Below are 20,358 nucleotides of genomic sequence, written 5' to 3' on the forward strand. Positions count from 1 at the left end.
AATAATCTTACTAACAGAAACCAAGACCACTCACCATCATCAGAACCCAGCACTCCCACTTCACCCAGTCCAGGGCACCCCAACACACCGGAAAAGCTAGACACGGATCTAAAAGCATATCTCATGATGATGGTAGAGGACATCAAGAAGGACTTTAATAACTCACTTAAAGAATTACAGGAGAACATGGCTAAAGAGTTACAAGTCCTTAAAGAAAAACAGGATAACACAAACAGGTAGAAGTCCTTAAAGAAAAACAGGATAACACAATCAAACAGGTAGAAGTCCTTAAAGAAAAACAGGAAAACACATCCAAACAGATGATGGAAATGAACAAAACCATACTAGACCTAAAAAGGGAAGTAGACACAATAAAGAAAACCCAAAATGAGGTAACACTGGAGATAGAAACCCTAGGAAAGAAATCTGGAACCATAGATACCAGCATCAGCAACAGAATACAAGAGATGGAAGAGAGAATCTCAGGTGCAGAAGATTCCATAGAGAACATCAGCACAACAATCAAGGAAAATGTAAAACGCAAAAAGATCCTAACTCAAAACATCCAAGAAATACAGGACACAATGAGAAGATCAAACCTACGGATAATAGGAGTGGATGAGAATGAAGATTTTCAACTCAAAGGACCAGCACACATCTTCAACAAAATTATAGAAGAAAACTTCCCAAATCTAAAGAAAGAGATGCCCATGAACATACAAGAAGCCTACAGAACTCCAAATAGACTGGACCAGAAAAGAAATACCTCCCGATACATAATAATCAGAACAATAAATGCATTAAATAAAGATAAAATACTAAAAGCAGTAAGAGAAAAAGGCCAAGTAACATATAAAGGCAAGCCTATCAGAATTATACCAGATTTTTCACCAGAGACTATGAAAGCCAGAAGATCCTGGACAGATGTTATACAGACACTAAAAGAACACAAATTCCAGCCCAGGCTACTATACCCAGCCTAACTCTCAATTAACATAGATGGAGAAACCAAAGTATTCCATGACAAAACCAAATTCACACATTATCTCTCCACCAATCCAGCCCTTCAAAGGATAATAACAGGAAAAAACCAATACAAGGACAGGAACCACGCCCTAGAAACAACAAGAAGGTAATTCCTCAACAAACCTAAAAGAAGACAGCCACAAGAACAGAATGCCAACTTTAACAACAAAAATAACAGGAAACAACAATTACTTTTCCTTAATATCTCTTAATATCAATGGACTCAACTCCCCGATAAAAAGACATAGACTAACAAACTGGCTACACAAACAAGACCCAACAATTTGCTGCTTACAGGAAACTCATCTCAGAGAAAAATATAGACACTACCTCAGAATGAAAGGCTGGAAAACAATTTTCCAAGCAAATGGTATGAAGAAACAAGCTGGAGTAGCCATTCTAATATCTGATAAGATTGACTTCCAACCCAAAGTCATCAAAAAAGACAGGGAGGGGCACTTCATACTCATCAAAGGTAAAATCCTCCAAGAAGAACTATCAATCCTGAATATCTATGCTCCAAATACAAAGGCAGCCACATTCATTAAAGAAACTTTAGTAAATCTCAAAGCACACATTGCACCTCATACAATAATAGTGGGAGACTTCAACACACCACTTTCACCAATGGACAGATCATGGAAACAGAAACTAAACAGGGACACAATGAAACTAACAGAAGTTATGAATCAAATGGATCTGGCAGATATCTACAGAACATTCTATCCTAAAACAAAAGGATATACCTTCTTCTCAGCCCCTCATGGTACCTTCTCCAAAATTGACCACATAATTGGTCACAAAACAGGCCTCAACAGATACAAAAATATTGAAATTGTCCCATGCATCCTATCAGATCACCATGGACTAAGGCTGCTCTTCAATAACAAAATAAATAATAGAAAGCCAACATTCACGTGGAAACTGAACAACACTCTTCTCAATGATACCTTGGTCAAGGAAGGAATAAAGAAAGAAATTAAGAACTTTTTAGAGTTCAATGAAAATGAAGCCACAACATACCCAAACTTATGGGACGCAATGAAAGCATTTCTAAGAGGAAAACTCATAGCTCTGAGTGCCTCCAAAAAGAAACTAGAGAGAGCACACATTAGCAGCTTGACAACACACCTAAAAGCACTAGAACAAAAGGAAGCAAATTCACCCAAGAGGCGTAGATGGCAGGAAATAATCAAACTCAGGGGCGAAATCAACCAAGTGGAAACAAGAAGAACTATTCAAAGAATCAACCAATCAAGGAGCTGGTTCTTTGACAAAATCAACAAGATAGAATAACCCTTAGCCAGACTCACTAGAGGGCACAGGGAAAGCATCCTAATTAACAAAATCAGAAATGAAAAAGGAGACATAACAACAGATCCTGAAGACATCCAAAACACTATCAGATCCTTCTACCAAAGGCTATACTCAACAAAACTGGAGAACCTGGATGAAATGGAGAAGTTCCTAGACAGATACCAGGTACCAAAGTTGAATCAAGATCAGGTTAATGATCTAAACAGCCCTATATCCCCCAAAGTAATAGAAGCAGTCATTAATAGTCTCCCAACCAAAAAAAGCCCAGGACCAGATGGGTTTAGTGCAGAGTTCTATCAGACCTTCAAAGAAGATCTAATCTCAGTTCTTCACAAACTATTCCACAAAATAGAAACAGAAGGTACTCTACCCAACTCATTCTATGAAGCCACAATTACTCTGATACCTAAACCACAAAAAGACCCAACAAAGATAGAAAACTTCAGACCAATATCCCTTATGAATATTGATGCAAAAATCCTCAATAAAGTTCTTGCTAACCGAATCCAAGAACACATCAAAACAATCATCCATCCTGACCAAGTAGGTTTCATCCCAGGGATGCAGGGATGGTTCAATATATGGAAATCCATCAACGTAATCCAGTATATAAACAAACTCAAAGACAAAAATCACATGGTCATCTCGTTAGATGCGGAAAAAGCATTTGACAAGATCCAACACCCATTCATGATAAAAGTCTTGGAAAGATCAGGAATTCAAGGCCCATACCTAAACATGATAAAAGCAATCTACAGCAATCCAGTAGCCAACATCAAAGTAAATGGTGAGAAGCTTGAAGCAGTCCCTCTAAAATCAGGGACTAGACAAGGCTGTCCACTTTCTCCATACCTATTCAACATTATACTTGAAGTCCTAGCCAGAGCAATTCGACAACAAAAGGAGATCAAAGGGATACAAATTGGAAAAGATGGAGTCAAAATATCACTTTTTGCAGATGATATGATAGTATATATAAGTGACCCTAAAAATTCCACCAGAGAACTCCTAAACCTGATAAACAGCTTCGGTGAAGTAGCTGGATATAAAATTAACTCAAACAAATCAATGGCCTTTCTCTACACAAAGAATAAACAGGCTGAGAAAGAAATTAGGGAAACAACACCCTTCTCAATAGTCACAAATAATATAAAATATCTTGGCGTGACTCTAACTAAGGAAGTGAAAGATCTGTATAATAAAAACTTCAAGTCTCTGAAGAAAGAAATTATAGAAGATATCAGAAGATGGAAAGATCTCCCATGATCATGGATTGGCAGGATCAATATTGTAAAAATGGTTATCTTGCCAAAAGCAATCTACAGATTCAATGCAATCCCCATCAAAATTCCAACTCAATTCTTCAACGAATTAGAAAGTGCAATCTGCAAATTCATCTGGAATAACAAAAAACCTAGGATAGCAAAAACTCTTCTCAAGGATAAAAGAACCTCTGGTGGAATCACCATGCCAGACCTAAAGCTTTACTACAGAGCAATTGTGATAAAAACTGCATGGTACTGGTATAGTGACAGACAAGTAGACCAATGGAATAGAATTGAAGACCCAGAAATGAACCCACACACCTACGGTCACTTGATCTTCGACAAGGGAGCTAAAAACATCCAGTGGAAGAAAGACAGCATTTTCAACAAATGGTGCTGGCACAACTGGTTGTTAACATGTAGAAGAATGCGAATTGATCCATTCCTATCTCCTTGTACTAAGGTCAAGTCTAAGTGGATCAAGGAACTTCACATAAAACCAGAGACACTGAAACTTATAGAGGAGAAAGTGGGGAAAAGCCTTGAAGATATGGGCACAGGGGAAAAATTCTTGAATAGAACAGCAATGGCTTGTGCTGTAAGATCGAGAATTGACAAGTGGGACCTCATGAAACTGCAAAGCTTCTACAAGGCAAAAGACACCATCAATAAGACAAAAAAACCACCAACAGATTGGGAAAGGATCTTTACCTATCCTAAATCAGATAAGGGACTAATATCCAATATATATAAAGAACTCAAGAAGGTGGACTCCAGAATGTCAAATAACCCCATTAAAAAATGGGGCTCAGAACTGAACAAAGAATTCTCACCTGAGGAATACCGAATGGCAGAGAAGCACCTGAAAAAATGTTCAACATCCTTAATCATCAGGGAAATGCAAATCAAAACAACCCTGAGTTTCCACCTCACACCAGTCAGAATGGCTAAGATCAAAAATTCAGGTGACAGCAGATGCTGGCGAGGATGTGGAGAAAGAGGAACACTCCTCCATTGTTGGTGGGATTGCAAGCTTGTACAACCACTCTGGAAATCAGTCTGGCGGTTCCTCAGAAAATTGGACATAGTACTACCGGAGGATCCAGTAATACCTCTCCTGGGCATATATCCAGAAGATGTCCCAACCGGTAAGAAGGAAACATGCTCAACTATGTTCATAGCAGCCTTATTTATAACAGCCAGAAGCTAGAAAGAACCCAGATGTCCCTCAACAGAGGACTGGATACAGAAAATGTGGTACATTTACACAATGGAGTACTACTCAGCTATTAAAAAGAATGACTTTATGAAATTCCTAGCCAAATGGATGGACCTGGAGGGCATCATCTTGAGTGAGGTAACACAATCACAAAGGAACTCACACAATATGTACTCACTGATAAGTGGATATTAGCCCAAAACTTAGGATACCCAAGATATTAGATACAATTTGCTAAACACATGAAACTCAAGAAGAATGAAGACCAAAGTGTGGACACTGTGCCCCTTCTTAGAATTGGGAACAAAACACCCATGGAAGGAATTACAGAGACAAAGTTTGGAGCTGTGATGAAAGGATGGACCATCTAGATACTGCCGTATCCAGGGATCCATCCCATAATCAGCTTCTAAACACTGACACCATTGCATACACTAGCAAGATTTTCCTGAAAGGACCCAAATATAGCTGTCTCTTGTGAGACTATGCCAGGGCCTAGCAAACACAGGAGTGGATGCTCACAGTCAGCTATTGGATTGTATCACAGGGCTCCCAATGGAGAAGCTAGAGAAAGTACCCAAGGAGCTAAAGGGATCTGCAACCCTATAGTTGGAACAACATGATGAACTAACCAGTACCCCGGAGCTCTTGTCTCTAGCTGCATATGTATCAAAAGATGGCCTAGTGGGCCATCACTGGAAAGAGAGGCCCTTTGGACTTGCAAACTTTATATGCCCCAATATAGGGGAATGCTAGGGCCAAAAGAATGGGAATGGGTGGGTAGGGAAGTGGGGGGCGCTATGGGTGACTTTTGGGATAGCATTGGAAATGTAATTGAGGAAAATATGTAATAAAAAATATTAAAAATTAAAAAAAAGAACAATTAATGAAAAAAAGGAGGCCATGATTTCAAAGAGAGCAAAGGGATATATAGGAGAATTTGGATGTACAAATGGGAAATGATGTAATATATTATAATCCCCCAAATAATAGAAATAATTTGACCAAAACATATGTAGGCCAGTGAGATGACTCAGTGGCTAAAGGTGCTTACTGCCAAGCCTGATAACCTTAGATCAATCCTGGGAATCAACAGGATGCAAGAAAAACCAATCCCTAAAAGCTGTTTCTGACAACCACATGTACACCCACATCTACACTCACACAAAACAAATAAAAATAAATGTGATTAAGTATAAATATGTTTAATAAAGAACTCATTTAAAATATCTGTATACTTAAGGCAACATTTTATAGAAGTGAGGACATATTAAAAAATAAACATATTATCCAGAAACAGACTCAAGAGACTCACTAATATAACTCATGTTGTGAAAATTTGTATTGTAGGGACATTGGGAGACTTAGAAGAAAAGTAAGCAAAAATGACAATGTTAATTTCAGAAATATCAAAACGTAAGGACTGGAAAATAATCATACTACACTATAATGCTCAATTAAACATGCTATCTATATGTATACTGTAAATGTGAAGACTGATTTAACTAAATTTTTAGATAATTCCTTTAGTAGGTTAGGGAACAAAATAGAAGAGTGGTAATTTAAGACAGCCAAATCCTTCTACACATACTAAAACATTGTAGGTCAAACTGATGCCTCAAGGACAGAACAAAATACATACTATTTCAGAAATATGGAGATATGGAAATTGCAGAAGAAACATCTAGAAGAGCTGAAAGTGGTCACATCTAAGTAGAAGGTTGGAGGAAGGGGCATTTTTCTTGCCTTTTGGGATCGACTTAAATTATATCCATACATCACTGTGATAAAAGAATGTAACTTAATGGACAGAAGAATTTAATAACATACATGTAGTTTCCAAACCCTTCGCTTTGGCCATCACAGAAAGTATGTCCCGAGTGGAGTGGATAGCACTGAAAAAATGGCTGTCTTCTGACTTCTTACAAAGAGGGGGCAGGTAGCACTTCAAGGATGTGCTTTGAAGAAGGTGGCTGATATACTGGTCAAGTTCATCTTGGCTTTCTACAAATGGACAACCAAGGAAAAGAATCAATGAAAACAAGCTGTTGAGTAAACAACATTTAGCAACATACATTTGCACCTCCACTCACAAGGATAAAGTTAGTGACAGGTACGCCATATGTGTGTACAAATTTATTGCTTGAAAAAAAATCTTCATTCTATGCCAAATCTAGAATGAGAGTCTAAGTCACAAGGTGAGCTGTAGAATATGAAAACAACCTGAAGAATACTAGCTAACATTCTGTCTTTAATTTAAGAGTGAGCTAAGCCTTATGGAGCTTTCTGTATCATTTAAAAATGTTATCTAAAAGTAAAAAACAGGTCACACTGACCCAAAATCATGTTCAGATTAAGACATGTTATATACGTGTGGGGTTTCACCACTCACATCTAATCAAAACTAGGTCACTTTACCATTCTTTTCAATAGTCAAGCAATGTGTTTCTCCTTTAAGAATGTTCTTTGTAAGGGCTTAAGGTTGTAGCTCAGCAGTATAATCATGTGTTAAGCTTTGGGTTCACTCTCAGGTCAGAATTTAAATAGCTGTGACAACCCCTGTAAAGAGCACCAGGAGCAGCTGGTGCAAATCAACTATCTTAAAACAAATAGAGGACTGATGAGATGGTTCAGCAGGCAATGGGGACTACAGCAAAGCTTAACAACCATAGTGCAATCTTCAGAATCCACATGGTGGAGGGAGAGAATCAACTCCCAAAAGTTATCCTCTGACCTCTTTCTCTCTATATATTATATATGTCATATTATATCACACATGCACGTATGCACACAGTAAATAAATGGGAAACTTTTTTTTTTTTGGTTTTTCGAGACAGGGTTTCTCTGTATAGCCCTGGCTGTCCTGGAACTCACTTTGTAGACCAGGCTGGCTTCGAACTCAGAAATCCACCTGCCTCTGCCTCCCGAGTGCTGGGATTAAAGGCGTGCGCCACCACGCCCGGCCTATAAATGGGAAACATTTTTAAGAAAGCAATTTATGAACAGTCTGTACCTGAGAGTTTCCTACAAGCTTATGAAGTCCTGTTTTCAAGGGCACCAGTGTAAGTTAGGTTCTTTTTGTTTTTAAAGAGAGTTGTTTGTTTATTTATTTCATTTATATGAGTACACTGTCAATGTCTTCAGACACCCCAGAAAAGGGCATTAGATCCCATTACAGATGGTTGTGAGCCACCATGTGGTTGCTGAGAATTGAACTCAGGACCTCTGGAAGAGCAGTCAGTGTTCTTAACCGCTGAGCCATGTCTCTAGCCCTAGTAAATTAGGTTCTTAGATTAGCACTTTATTCATTTTAGTGAACAGAATCTTCAGAAACCTTATTTCTGTTTATTTGCTTGTAGCCTACTTGTCAATTATTTTCTGTATTTGGGTCTTAGGCAATTTTATCATAGTGCCAAGGTTTGAACAAATGCAATCAATATTTCAAAGATGCTTGCCACAAGGTACCTTGAGGACTGCTGTCTTCCAGGTATCCTCCCAGGTCTGGCTCACTGTCAGGACTAAAGCTCCTATCACTGATGTCATCAAACAACTTCTCATCACAGTCTGGATCCAGGAAGGTCAGGTGTGTGTAGAATGAGGTAGTAAGGAACTCTGCCAGGTTTCCTAGTTTTACTCTGTCAAGAAGGTACTTCGTTAGGGATACAGGTGGGGTGCAGACTTTCACTATGAATCACTGTGAAACTCTTCAACAGCTAGCTAGCACTTCTGCAGGAGTCAATAAATATATTGGCCCTCTATCAGCCAAAAAACAAACCCAAAAATTCAATAGCAAAGTTGGGCATGGTAAGAATACCTGTAATGTGAGCACGTGGGAAATAGGAGCAGGAGGATCCGCTCCATACAAAGTCTGAAGCCAGTCTGGGCAAAATAAGTCCATGTCTCTCAAGTTTTATTCACGAGTATCAAGTGAAAAGACAGAACATTTAAAAGTCAACACATTTCATGCCTAGTTTTTGTCCCCAAAACTAACAAATACAAACTTATTTTCCTGGTTAGTTAACAATTTTACAAAATAAACTGAGTAAACATTTTTAGTTAGAGTCAACCTCTGAGATTTCTCTTCCTTAACAACTGGATCAGAAGCAATAATTTTCCTAGTATGCTTGTCTCTGCCATGAAACATGGTGAGATGGGTACAGAGGACTTATGATGGAAGACATGTGCCTCAGAGTTAAGGTTCTCTCTAGAAGGAAGCATTGGATTGACCTACCATCCTCAGATTGATAGCAGTTCACCCTGCATGGGCTCTACTAGAGTGGGCTGAGAAACATTTCACTGAAAACAGGAAGCCTGGGGGCTTGCTAAAGAGGAGTCAGCACTCGAGATACTGGTGGAAGGCTATGTAGTCTCTGCCCTACGGAAATGTCAGATACTGAAGTGGAAGACAACAGAGCTAGTAGCTCTGAGCTAGTAACAAGAGATCAGAATTTAGTTAATATGTGTAAGAACCTAAGAACCCACAACAGAATTGTTTACAGAGTAAATCAGAGTATGCAATACAACCACCTGTGCAGGTGGCTGAGTTTCAACTGGCAAAAGGCTTATGGTAAAACAACAGTTGGGGACAAAAAGCCTGTCCTTCACTAGACAAAAGCCTTCTTCTGGAGAGCCAAAGGAAAATTCTAAGGCTCCCTCCCATTGTTTTGCCCTAGAGTTGGGAGGTAGATCAGAAAACCAAAATGCAATGGGGACTTCTTCTCTGATGAAGGTGAAAAAGTGGGGTTTATGAGGCTAAAGAGAACACAAAGCAAGACAGTTACTTCAAAAGCTTTTGGTAGCATGAGACTCCATCATAGGCCTATATTTTGTTTTGGTCATGATGCTGTATGCCAGGTGGCAACTTATCTAAGCTGGAGCCAAACTGCTCCGAAGTATATGTTGATGGATGTTTGACTGATACTTCCAAGAGACCAAGGACACCCTATATGGGAAGCTACTTCTAGACAACAGCAGGGCCTACAGGAAGCTACAAGGCACAGGTAGCTTAGGAGCTGGAAAATAATCACTTGCGTCCATAGTTAGAAAAACAGTTGAGTGCACCTTGAAAGACAATAGAGAAATGAGCCAATAACAGAAAGACTTTACATTGCACAAGTTGTCTGGCCTAAAACCATGGGGACACAAAGCAGATAGGGTGCTTGGAATAGGCAGGGCAGCAAGAAGCTGTTTCTTGCATATGGTATTTGAATTCTGTAAGATGAAAAATGGTCTGGAGATTTACATAATGGAAATGTTCCTGGCACACTGAGCTGCATATGAAGATAGAGTGTAAATAGTAAGGCAAGAGGTATTTTTTTTTAAATGCTTTTCCTGTGGCAACAGGTAGGAGAGTACAAGAAGGGGTCACTTACTTCTGACACACTCCAAGAGACTCATGGAGATGAAGATATAGAGACTTCAGAGAAAGAAAAATCACCTACCTTGGGTCACACAGAGGTAAAAAGGAAAGAAGGGGATTCCTGTAAAGCCAGCAACCCTAGTCACCTAAGGTCTAAGAATCATACAAAGGAGAGACATACCTTAGGACAACAAACCCCAATAGATCTCATAGCACGGAAGGTGCTAGACAATGACTTCTGTGGGACTAATGAGGTGCCAAGGTGAAATCGTAAGGTTGTGTGAACTGTTATTGTCAGTGTGAGAGTGTGCTCAAGTGGCTTTTCTTGAGCACTTGCTGACCCCGCCTTGGGTGCTTGGTGTTTTCTTCCATGTCTCTTAGGAGAAACACTAGATAGAAATCCTCAGCTCCCACGAAAGACAACACCTTCGAGACTGCCATGCTCACTTCTCTATGCAGGTGGTCTTTCAGTGCCCAGGAACGTTTAACAAGGAACAACCAAATATTGCTTTAGATCAGATTTAAGCTTTCCGTGGGAGATGAAATTACATTAGTTTTGATTTCCTTTTTACTCGAAATTCTGTGTGTTTAGGTTTAGAAAATTGATATGAAAGGCAGAGAAAGGACAGAAGACTTTTAGAAAGGTCTATGTTATCCTTATTTAATGAAAAGAAATCCTGACTTACCTAGCACCTCCAAAATAGCCATCTTCTAGTTTTCTAATTGTAGAAAGAACTGCAGGATGAATGTCTGATCCATCATTTGCTAAGAAAAAGAATGATGAATGAGTTTCTTTATGTGGGAGTACAATGCACTGAAACAGTCTTACCAACAGCAACCCAATCAAAACCATCATGGCCCAAGAGATTCCTTAGACACAGAAGTCAAACTGCTACGGAGCCCCTTCAGTACTTGGCGCCATCCATAGGAACTGTCCTAAACATTTTTTTTTTTTTTAGGTCAGAGCCCATGACCCAACAGGTGGAGATCATGAAATTACTGAGCATGGTGTGCGTGACAGGGAAGGTGACAGTGGGTCGGCCGGTCATCCGCCAGCAGGTGCACAGATAGGCCAGTTCGATCCTCAGCATCTCCACAATCATCTCATTGTCCAGGGCCAGGTAGAAGTGATGCTGGTCGGTGAACTGAAAGTCAGAACAGGCCAAGTCAAGGGCCACCATTTACTTTTTCCCACCTAACACCTGTCATCCAGGGCTCCACTAATCCCTGTTGCCTAGGAAGATGTTCAGTATTGGCCTCAATCCTCTGAGCAGGGAACCACTGTTTCTGAGATGAGACCTAACAATGTGTCACCTGCCCAGGAAATATGGCTACACAGGTATGAAAGGAAAGGTATGCTGGTGGACCTGCCTTCAACTCCTCCCATAGGGATGTAAGTGCCTTGTTCACCATCAAGGGCATATCAAGAGTCTTGTAATTTCTACACCTTCTGGGGATCTTCGGTTCACACTTTCAAGGTGAGGAAGAGCTGGGAACTGTCCATCTGACTGATGCCTGCTTAATGAGGGTCAAAGAACTGCCACATAATGATGAAAATCCAATTGGTCTCCTGACCTCTGTGCTAGTGCGCACTCAGCTCTGCATTTGGAATTTGGTACCAAGGTTTGCAATGTTCAAAGTGGCAGCTACTGAGGCAGGTATGCAGGAGTCCATGCTATGTCTCACACTGGTAAAGTGACCTCATTGTTTATCTTTCTAGCTGTTCAAGTAGATAAAAAAAAAAAAAACCCAAAAACATTAGTGTGTGCTTCTGTTAGGTTAGTTTTCTTTAGGAACACGAATTCTGAAGATAAGTTCCATAGTTAACATATTCTGAATCTCAATAGGGGTTGGGACCTGAAAATCATTCCAGTTGTTTGTCATACTGTGGGTCCTATGACAACTTTCACAAGGGTTAGAGACTATTAAGTTTAGGTGATATGAACCAAGTGACATATCATATTATAAAGCAATGTGAGTTTTATTAATATTCATGTCTGGAAGTGATGACATACCCAATTTGACTCAAGTAACATTCATTGAATACCTAGCGTAAACATTTTCTATACCTTCATCTGATCCTTTGCATACAAAATTCTTCCATGTTTTGACATAGAAATGCTTACCAGACAGAAAAGAGAACCTAATAAGAGAATGCTGGCTGGTTTTCTACTTGCCTGCACTTTTTTTGAGGCAGGGTCTCACAGCATAGCTCCAGCTGGTCTGAAACTCATGTAGACCAGACTGGCCTTGAACTCATAGAGTCTCGCCAGTCTTTGCCTCCCCAGTGCTGAAATTAAAGGCATGCACTACCATGGGCCACCATGCCTGTTCTTTTTACCTGGGGTGTAAAAGTGAAGATGTGATTCCTAATCACATAGAGTTTAGAGGTGCCAAGGACACCAATGTGCCGATACGGTCGACCACTCAATTTCATATTCTTATTTCGTCCTATTTAAAATATGAAGGAAAACTGGAATTAGAGAAAATAAAGTAACAGCTATTACTAGTGACCAAGGCGAAGACTGGGCCTTATTTTTATGTTAGATAATATACTCTGGGGTTTGTTTTCCTAATACCTTTTAAAAGTGGAACAAAGCAGAAAAGAGAAACAAATTCTACTCCTCTATGCATGGATGTGAGTAATGCCAGTTTGAGCTATATCAAGTAGGCCTATTAAAAGGACTTTAATAATATAGACTTTGAATTTATTTAGTAGTCATAAACTAAATGAATTCAGATTCTAAGAAATGAGAACTGCTTCCCACTTTAATGGGTAAAATGAGCATTTTGGGTACCATAGGTAACAGAAGTTATATCGAGATACCAGTGATTCTTTCAACTGTGACATTTCAAAGAGGGTGGTTTATTCTCCAACATGTCTGCCAAACAGAGGTGCTCCTATGGCAGTAAGAGCTGAGCCAGCTGAGGGAACATGCTTGCCTGCCCATTTTTCTTCACAATGAAGTGGACCTACTGGTTGCTGTGCCCGGGTCTTCTTCGGAACTTATAACCAAGTTTCCCTCACATCCAAACCTAGAACCTGAAAAGCCCCTCTTTGTCAAACATACCCCAATATTCCCGTGACCTACCAAGTTTGGCATATATGTGACTAAGAATTCGGCCTGGCTGGACTCGAATCGGATGCACATCAGCAATGCTCTGGACAGTCACTCCATGCTCCTTCAACAGCTCCTTAATGTGACTGTTTTCTGCCAAAACAGCAACTGCAAACAGGAACAAAAACTTAGCATCAGATCTGTGTCTGCTGTCTTAAACCCTTTCTCCATGGTTGGCTTTGGAAATGATAGCAATTGCTTTACTGCACTTCCAGCCTTTCTCTCTCCTCACTGTACATCAGCACACACAATGCATATGTGTCAAGTGCCCTCACTGTGTAGGATGGTCTGAGAACTTCTAGAAATGGTCTTCAATAGGTTCCAGTACTGGCTCAGTTATTGTGGGCTAATTAGGTAATTCTTGTGGCTTCTTTTAAGGATTCACTGTGAATATTATATCATTGGTATTAAAATGCTTTAAAAAGCATCAGGTGTCAGATGGTATGTAAGTGTTAACTTACCCTATCAGAAATAATGCCTTGCCTCCCTCTGGGTCTGCATTTATCTAAATATCCCTTGTGTGATTTTCACATAGGGTTAGGAATGAAAACAGCTCCCTTAGGGGATGCCAGGCAGAGTCTGCTAACAGGGAATGCTTTACCTTAAGAGATAGGAGAGGGCAGCTTCCAGAAAAGAAAGCAGGCCTCTTAGTGTAGAGCCTGGTAAAGTGGGACTCTCTGGCCCACTTAGAAGCATAGCACAAAACCCCACAGATGAGAAGGAGCACCCATCCCTGATGTTTGAGCCCTAGGCTCTCTGGCTGGCAGGGACCTCCAAGTATCTAGGTGCTGGTAGTCTATGCAAAAATTTGTCTTAGCTTAGGGCCACATCAGGGATGGCTGGATGGTATCTACCATACCAGTACTGCCTGCCTTTATGAGAAAGCAGTGTGTTGGCAAAGGGATGGAGTCTGGACAGGTGCAGAAGAGGAGGACAGTTACAGAGAGCAGCTGGTACCTTGCCCAGCTGCAGCAGAGCCTTTTGGAAACTAGAGGGCCTCAGGCCAGAGAACATAGGCTAGCTACTGTTAAGAGTATCTTTCCCCAATCTTACCATCGTATCCATAGGCTGAGAAGTACTGAACATACGATACATAGAAATGCCTCTGAGAGTTGAATATTACCTAACACATACCACCTGATGCTTTTTAAAGCATTTTGATACTAATGATGTCATATTCACAGTGAATCCTTAAGTGCACAGCTTAAGCCAGGCATGGTTCATGCCTATAATCTCAGCACTTGGGAGATTGAGGCAGGAGGACTTCTGTGAATGCAAGCCCACCTTTGGCTATGTAGTGAGTTCAAAGTTGGCCAGATTTACAAAGTAAGACTGGTTTAAAGGACCAAAAACAATACACAAAACAAATAAACAAAGGTATAAGGCTTATTTTAGGGGCAATGTGTTACACAAGGTACTCACTTGAACCGTGCCAGAGCTGCCAGGACTTGGGAGAGGAAACAAGAGGGATTGTTTTTCTAAGTGCATACATTACCATAGGGCAGACCTAGATTGACAGCTTCCTCTGTCGCTACCTCCTTTGTTTTCAGGATCTCTTGGAGAAGAACAAAAGTCCTACCAGCCCTAAGACCTGGCCTGTGAGGATTCTGGGAGAGGTAATCTCATTGGGCTTCTTACCTTCTTGGAAGAGAAGCTGGCTAAAGAGGAAGGAAGAGGTGGTTGAAGCAGGTGGTGAGACCTGAGACCTCCATGGGACAATGAACTTCACTTGGGTTCTCTTTTTACCAGGCTCAGACTCCACTTTATGAGTGACAGTTATGTGTGCACTAGTGACAATCAAGGTTTAGATTCCAGAAAACAATTACTCTGTAGGAAGTAAATTTGTGGGTGGAAGGAATCCTGTTGCTTTGGGAGCCTGTCTGAGTTATACAAGGTTTCATATAAATACTTCCACAACGAATGGCAAACACACATTCCCTGCCTCCCCTTGTTTGTGTGTCAAGGTTTTACTATGTAAGCTAGACTGGCATCAAGCTCTCTGTGATCCCATTGCTCTTCCTTTTCTCACCACACCCAGTTTATATAGTGCTGAGAATTGAGCCAGGGCCTCATGCATGCTACTTTACCAACTCAGTTACCTCCTCTGCTTGGCTTGGAACTCTTGAGTTTCCTACCTCAGGCTCTCAAGTACTAGGATTACAGGTCTGCACTGCTAGAACCTGGCTAAATACACTTTGTAAAAAATTTCATTAAGGAAGTAAGGAATAATGTGAATGAAAACTAACATTGATTCTATGCATTAGAGATGGATAGTAAACATGCTCACAAACCTTGTACTACAACATCAGGTTTGACTGAAGTAGAAAATCTTCTATTTAAGGGATCAATTTCACCAGTGGCAAGGAATCCCTAAGAAGAGAGGAGCATTAATACTATGAAACACCACTTTAACAAAGACTTTCCTTGCTCCTACACTGGAAAGTGGTATATCTGGGGGCTCAGATACTCAAAAGCCTTTTAGTCTTATCTGTTGAATCTTTCTCCATAACACAATATGCTACTCAGAATGCTACTGAGAAATGTATTACCTGTTTGGTGCTTAACTCTGAGGGCTTCTCAAATGCACCCCCACACTGTATAAGTGAAAAGAAAGCTATTACTAGTGCTAGCTAAGTCCCTGCATGTGCACTGTCACACTGGAGTCTCCTATGTCTATCACCATTCTGCATGTAGAGACGCTGAGGTGAAAGTTTATAGAAAGAGGCTGAGAGACTCTGGTCCAGGGCTGACTGCTGTGAAACAGAAAACACTCCCCATGTTGTTAAGTGAGCTCTTTAAAAATGCATCTTCTTTCATTTTCTAGAAACGAGGCAAGTTTTCCAAAGGAATGAAGGTGATCTGAGAAAGAGGAGCCCACTGCTGGGCCCAAAGGAAGGCGTTTTTATGTTGGAGAGGAGGTCTCAGATGAGTGGACTTAGTTATTTCCCACCCCACATTTACTGAAACTGGAGCTGAAATGCATTGGACAATTAAACCCAGTTTTTTTCACTTTACAGGTGAAGCAATTGAGGCTCAGAGAGATTAAGAGACCTGCCAAAAGTTCCTGAGCTAGCTGGGTACAGGACTGATTTTCAAAAAGATATATAAAGACGTGACCATGAAACTTGGGAGATTAAACATACCCGGGAACAACTTCAGGAAGCAATGCTCCCAGGTCAAGTGGCCACTGTGCTATCTCTCACTGGCCTTTGCCACACCAGTAACCCAGTAATATTCTGATGCACTGTTCTCTCCCCCAGTTTTAGAGGTGGCAAAGCACACAGGCTGGCCAGCCTCTGGAGGGCAGTCCCTTTCTTCTTTAGGCTCCTTTCCCACACCAAAATTTCAGCTGAAGTTTCTCATTTAACACTGGGAGATTCATTTTAAAGCCTTTTCAACAGAAGTCTGGGAGCAAGAGGGAATGGGTCAGGAGGTGGATTGGTGTGGGCTTTGGTGTCTGAAGAACTACTTGCTGTCTCTTTCTACGGAGAGATGTGAAGAGCCACTCTGCCTCCTGTGTCTTGGGCTGGAAGAGTTTCTAGCCCATCTAATAACCTCCCAATACCTAGCTCTTCCAGGATCAGCTGTGCTAGTCTTGGCTGAGATGTTTACCATGTCTGCTGAGCAACAATGCAAGCAGATTCTAACTACATACCAGAGATTCGGTCGAGAGGAAGGCAGGGAGTATCTCATGTAGCTGATCTGAACTGGCATACTGTAAATACAGATATTCAAGGCCTGAGAAAAGCCTGGGGCCCAATACAGCCCAGGTAACCTTGAAGATAATGAAGTTGCTCTTCCTGGTTTCCTGTACCTCTAATCAGATGGCTCTACCTCTAATCAGAAAGCCTACCTCTGCTAGCAGTGAGCTGAGGATGTACAAGGACTGTCCCCAAAGATGGGGCAGCTTTCCCAGTGGAACTCGGTCTACTGTGTGAGGATTCTTATACTCTTCATCCACCTGGCAAAGAAAGTGAAATAAATGTTCAAGGTCAGAACATCAGAGGATACAAAGGCCAGCAATATCTTACACTTGAGGAAATTTTGAAGTCATAAAATAGTCCTCAGCCTCCAGACCAATTCTGTGCCTCCAGACCAATTCTGTGCAATACAGGATAATGTACTTAAAGGCAAAATGTTCCCCTTTCAGTGTGTCCCATGGCTATAAGCAACAGAAGGGGATTTCAAATCTTGGCCTGGTCTTAGGCCAGTGTTCCTTCCATAAGCACAACTGGGAGCACGGGTGCTGGGAGCTGAGTGTGCCTGCTCTATACCCAGAGCCTGGGCGGCAGGAAGCTCCACAGCTCATGCTTCTGGATGGCTGTTCTCATAAAAAATGAACAAACTCACGCCCCACAGCAGCCTGTACAGAGACAATGCATAGCTGGATGTCAAGCCTGTTTTCTTCCTCTGCCTTACCATCCCTTAGAAAAAATTACCAGAAGGTGGCACTGTGCAATGAGGCAGACCTAGAGTGCTGTCAGCACTGCCAGCCCACCTCCTTTAGAAAGTGTAATTTCCTGGGAGCTTTATCTTGTCAATGTAAGCTCTTATGCCTTTCTTTCTTTTGGTCCCAACAATGTAAGCTTCTATGCCTGCTTGTTCTGAGGACTCTCCTTCTAAATCCCATGCCCACTTTAAGGTTTCAGTCACTGAAATGTTAAGGTAATATTTCTGACCATTTTTTTCCTCCAGAAAAAATACCAGTCACTTGAAGAAAAGAGAAACATTTATCCTTCTCTAGGGGAAAAACTTATATCACAAGTTTCTGTGTGGGTTCATGTATGCATGCACATGTGTGTAAGGAGAGTTCATTCTTAGCATTGTGGATTGATCTTGATATCATTAACATACTTATTAAAGATTTCTATTTCTTGATACTAAATATTTTAAGAACTTAAGGTTTGCACACATTGCAAGAAATACTGATGTAAAAGGAGACGCTCCAAAATGCAATAGTGGTTATTACTGAGTGGTAACATTAGGAATAATAAATGTTTTCTTCTTTCTACAGAACCCTATATATATTTTACAATTCATAGCATTACTTTTACAATTGACTGGCATCTTAAATACACATCAAACACACTGAAACACAACTGTTGAGAAAGACTGCAACGAATTGGAATGAGAACGATCTAATGCAAAGAACAAAAGATGCACTTGTTCTGCACTTTCCCACTAGAATATAATTCTGTTCTGGTCCTTCTCTGAAGTACTACTTACAGATGCACTTGCACCACATCTTCACTTTCATCTTTCCTCTGTATCCATCTCACAGCCTAGTTCTGCTTTTACAATACCTCTAGATATAGAACAATCTTGTGTACTAGTCCCTAAGCTGTGCAAGGCATGGCCAGCTGCTCACTACAGTTTTGTTGGACATCCTTTCTCTAGTCCCCAGCTGTGCAGTGGAGGGTCCATAGATGGTGACACCTTGCCCAAGCATACAGGCTACATGCCACTGTAGTCCCAGACTTTTTCTAATTTGCACAAAGGAGCCATATAGGTTTGTGGTGCTTTGCAGGATTCTTTTCCAGTGGTCTCTATATATATGCTATTGATGTGACTGAAGAACCTTGCAAACTCTCACCTGCAAAGCTAACACAAAATGAGGTTAAGGTAAACTACTGTCCAGCGCTGGTGCCTTGCATATAAGCTAAGTACACCAAATAAAGAGGACACTGAATGACAAGTAGATACCTAAAAGTCAGTGTGGTCTTTAGGAGAGAGTTGTAGAGTAACATTTTTGTGATGTACAACCAGCATTATCTACCAGGAAGCAAAGCGCAGCCCTGATACCAAGTATTTACTATGGTTAGTGCCTTTTGGGAGAGCAGGGATGGATGACTAGTCTCTACCATAAAGTACGTGTACTATCCTTGAAGATAATGCATTCTCCCTTGCTTGGTTTCCAGCTTCCTTCCATTGATGCCACAGTACTAGAGTATGAGCAATCTGAACATGGAATATAAAAATGTGGCTATGGAAAGTGACCTTGACACCCCTTACCCTTATCAGCATTCACACCATCCAGAGCATACAGATAGAAATGTAAAGTGAAGTAATTTGCAGAAGACTTTATGACACACACACACACAAACATCCCTGGAAGACTTCATAACTTAGTCAGTATGGTGTGACACAACAGAAGTCTTTATCTTTAACTTGTCCTATGAACACTTGGATGATGTACACCTGCCATGCTATGATGGAAATATGGAGTTTCTGGAAGCTCAAACCCAACAGTCTAGGTAGGACTGAGTAGATAGGGGCATTGCAAGGAAACTCCCTACCCCCCGCCGCCACAGTGAATCTGGAAGTGAACCAGCTGACTAAGTGGGCTATTATCAATGTGAAATAATCCAATGCTTCCAGATGTAGAATATTCTATTTCTTATAGAAACTCAACTCCTTCATTTGACTTTTCTCTTGGTCTAAGTAGTCATTTATGTAACATTTAATAGTTCCTTCTAGATCACAGTTCTCAACCTGTGGTTTGCAACTTCTTTGGGGGTGAAACAACCCATTCACAGAGGTTGTCTAAGACCATTGGAAATATCACATATTTACATTATGATTCAAAAAATGACAGTTTTGAATTAGGAATGAAAATAATTTTATGGTTGGGGGTCACCACAACATGAAGAACTGTATTAATGGGTCACAGCATTAGGAAGGTTGAGAACCACTGTTCTAGATTAGGGCCCAAAGTAATACTCAGAAATTTTATGCCTTGTAAGGATCAAATCTCAGACTCATTTAAAATGTATATTTTTAAACATTCCTTTGTAAGAGAGTCATACAAAGTAGCCTTGAATTACTGATCCTTCTGCCTCACATATCTGGAGGGCAAAATTACAAGTCACTGCTCATCAAAATGTATGTTCTACATGAAATTAAAAGAAAAATCTACTACATCACTACTTTCAAAGGTCCAATAGGGCATCCAATGTGTAGACACTTCTACTAACTGTAAAATATACTACCCATTAGCAAGTGGTGTGGCTTTGTGTGAAGGCCCAGAACCTGGGGTCTAGTCCCTAGGTGGAA

General features: G+C 40.7%; 1 protein-coding gene across 6 annotated transcripts in view; it reads right to left on the minus strand.

Moving 5' to 3' along the window:
- The window catches only part of Phka2 (phosphorylase kinase regulatory subunit alpha 2), an 83,550-nt gene that overhangs the window by 23,987 nt on the left and 39,205 nt on the right, over window positions 1–20,358 (minus strand). For all 6 annotated transcript variants that reach the window (XM_021153153.3, XM_085837932.1, XM_029473162.2 and 3 more), the window contains 8 exons: window positions 17,159–17,266; window positions 15,597–15,675; window positions 13,279–13,413; window positions 12,528–12,637; window positions 11,187–11,331; window positions 10,873–10,951; window positions 8,293–8,462; window positions 6,658–6,831 (listed from right to left, as the gene is read on the minus strand). In XM_021153153.3, the coding sequence (XP_021008812.1) occupies window positions 6,658–6,831; window positions 8,293–8,462; window positions 10,873–10,951; window positions 11,187–11,331; window positions 12,528–12,637; window positions 13,279–13,413; window positions 15,597–15,675; window positions 17,159–17,266 (1,000 nt within the window). The remainder of the gene's footprint in view (window positions 1–6,657; window positions 6,832–8,292; window positions 8,463–10,872; window positions 10,952–11,186; window positions 11,332–12,527; window positions 12,638–13,278; window positions 13,414–15,596; window positions 15,676–17,158; window positions 17,267–20,358) is intronic.

Source organism: Mus caroli, unplaced genomic scaffold (genome assembly GCF_978045245.1).
Source record: "Mus caroli unplaced genomic scaffold, Mus_caroli_1 scaffold_5, whole genome shotgun sequence".
Taxonomy (NCBI): domain Eukaryota; kingdom Metazoa; phylum Chordata; class Mammalia; order Rodentia; family Muridae; genus Mus; species Mus caroli.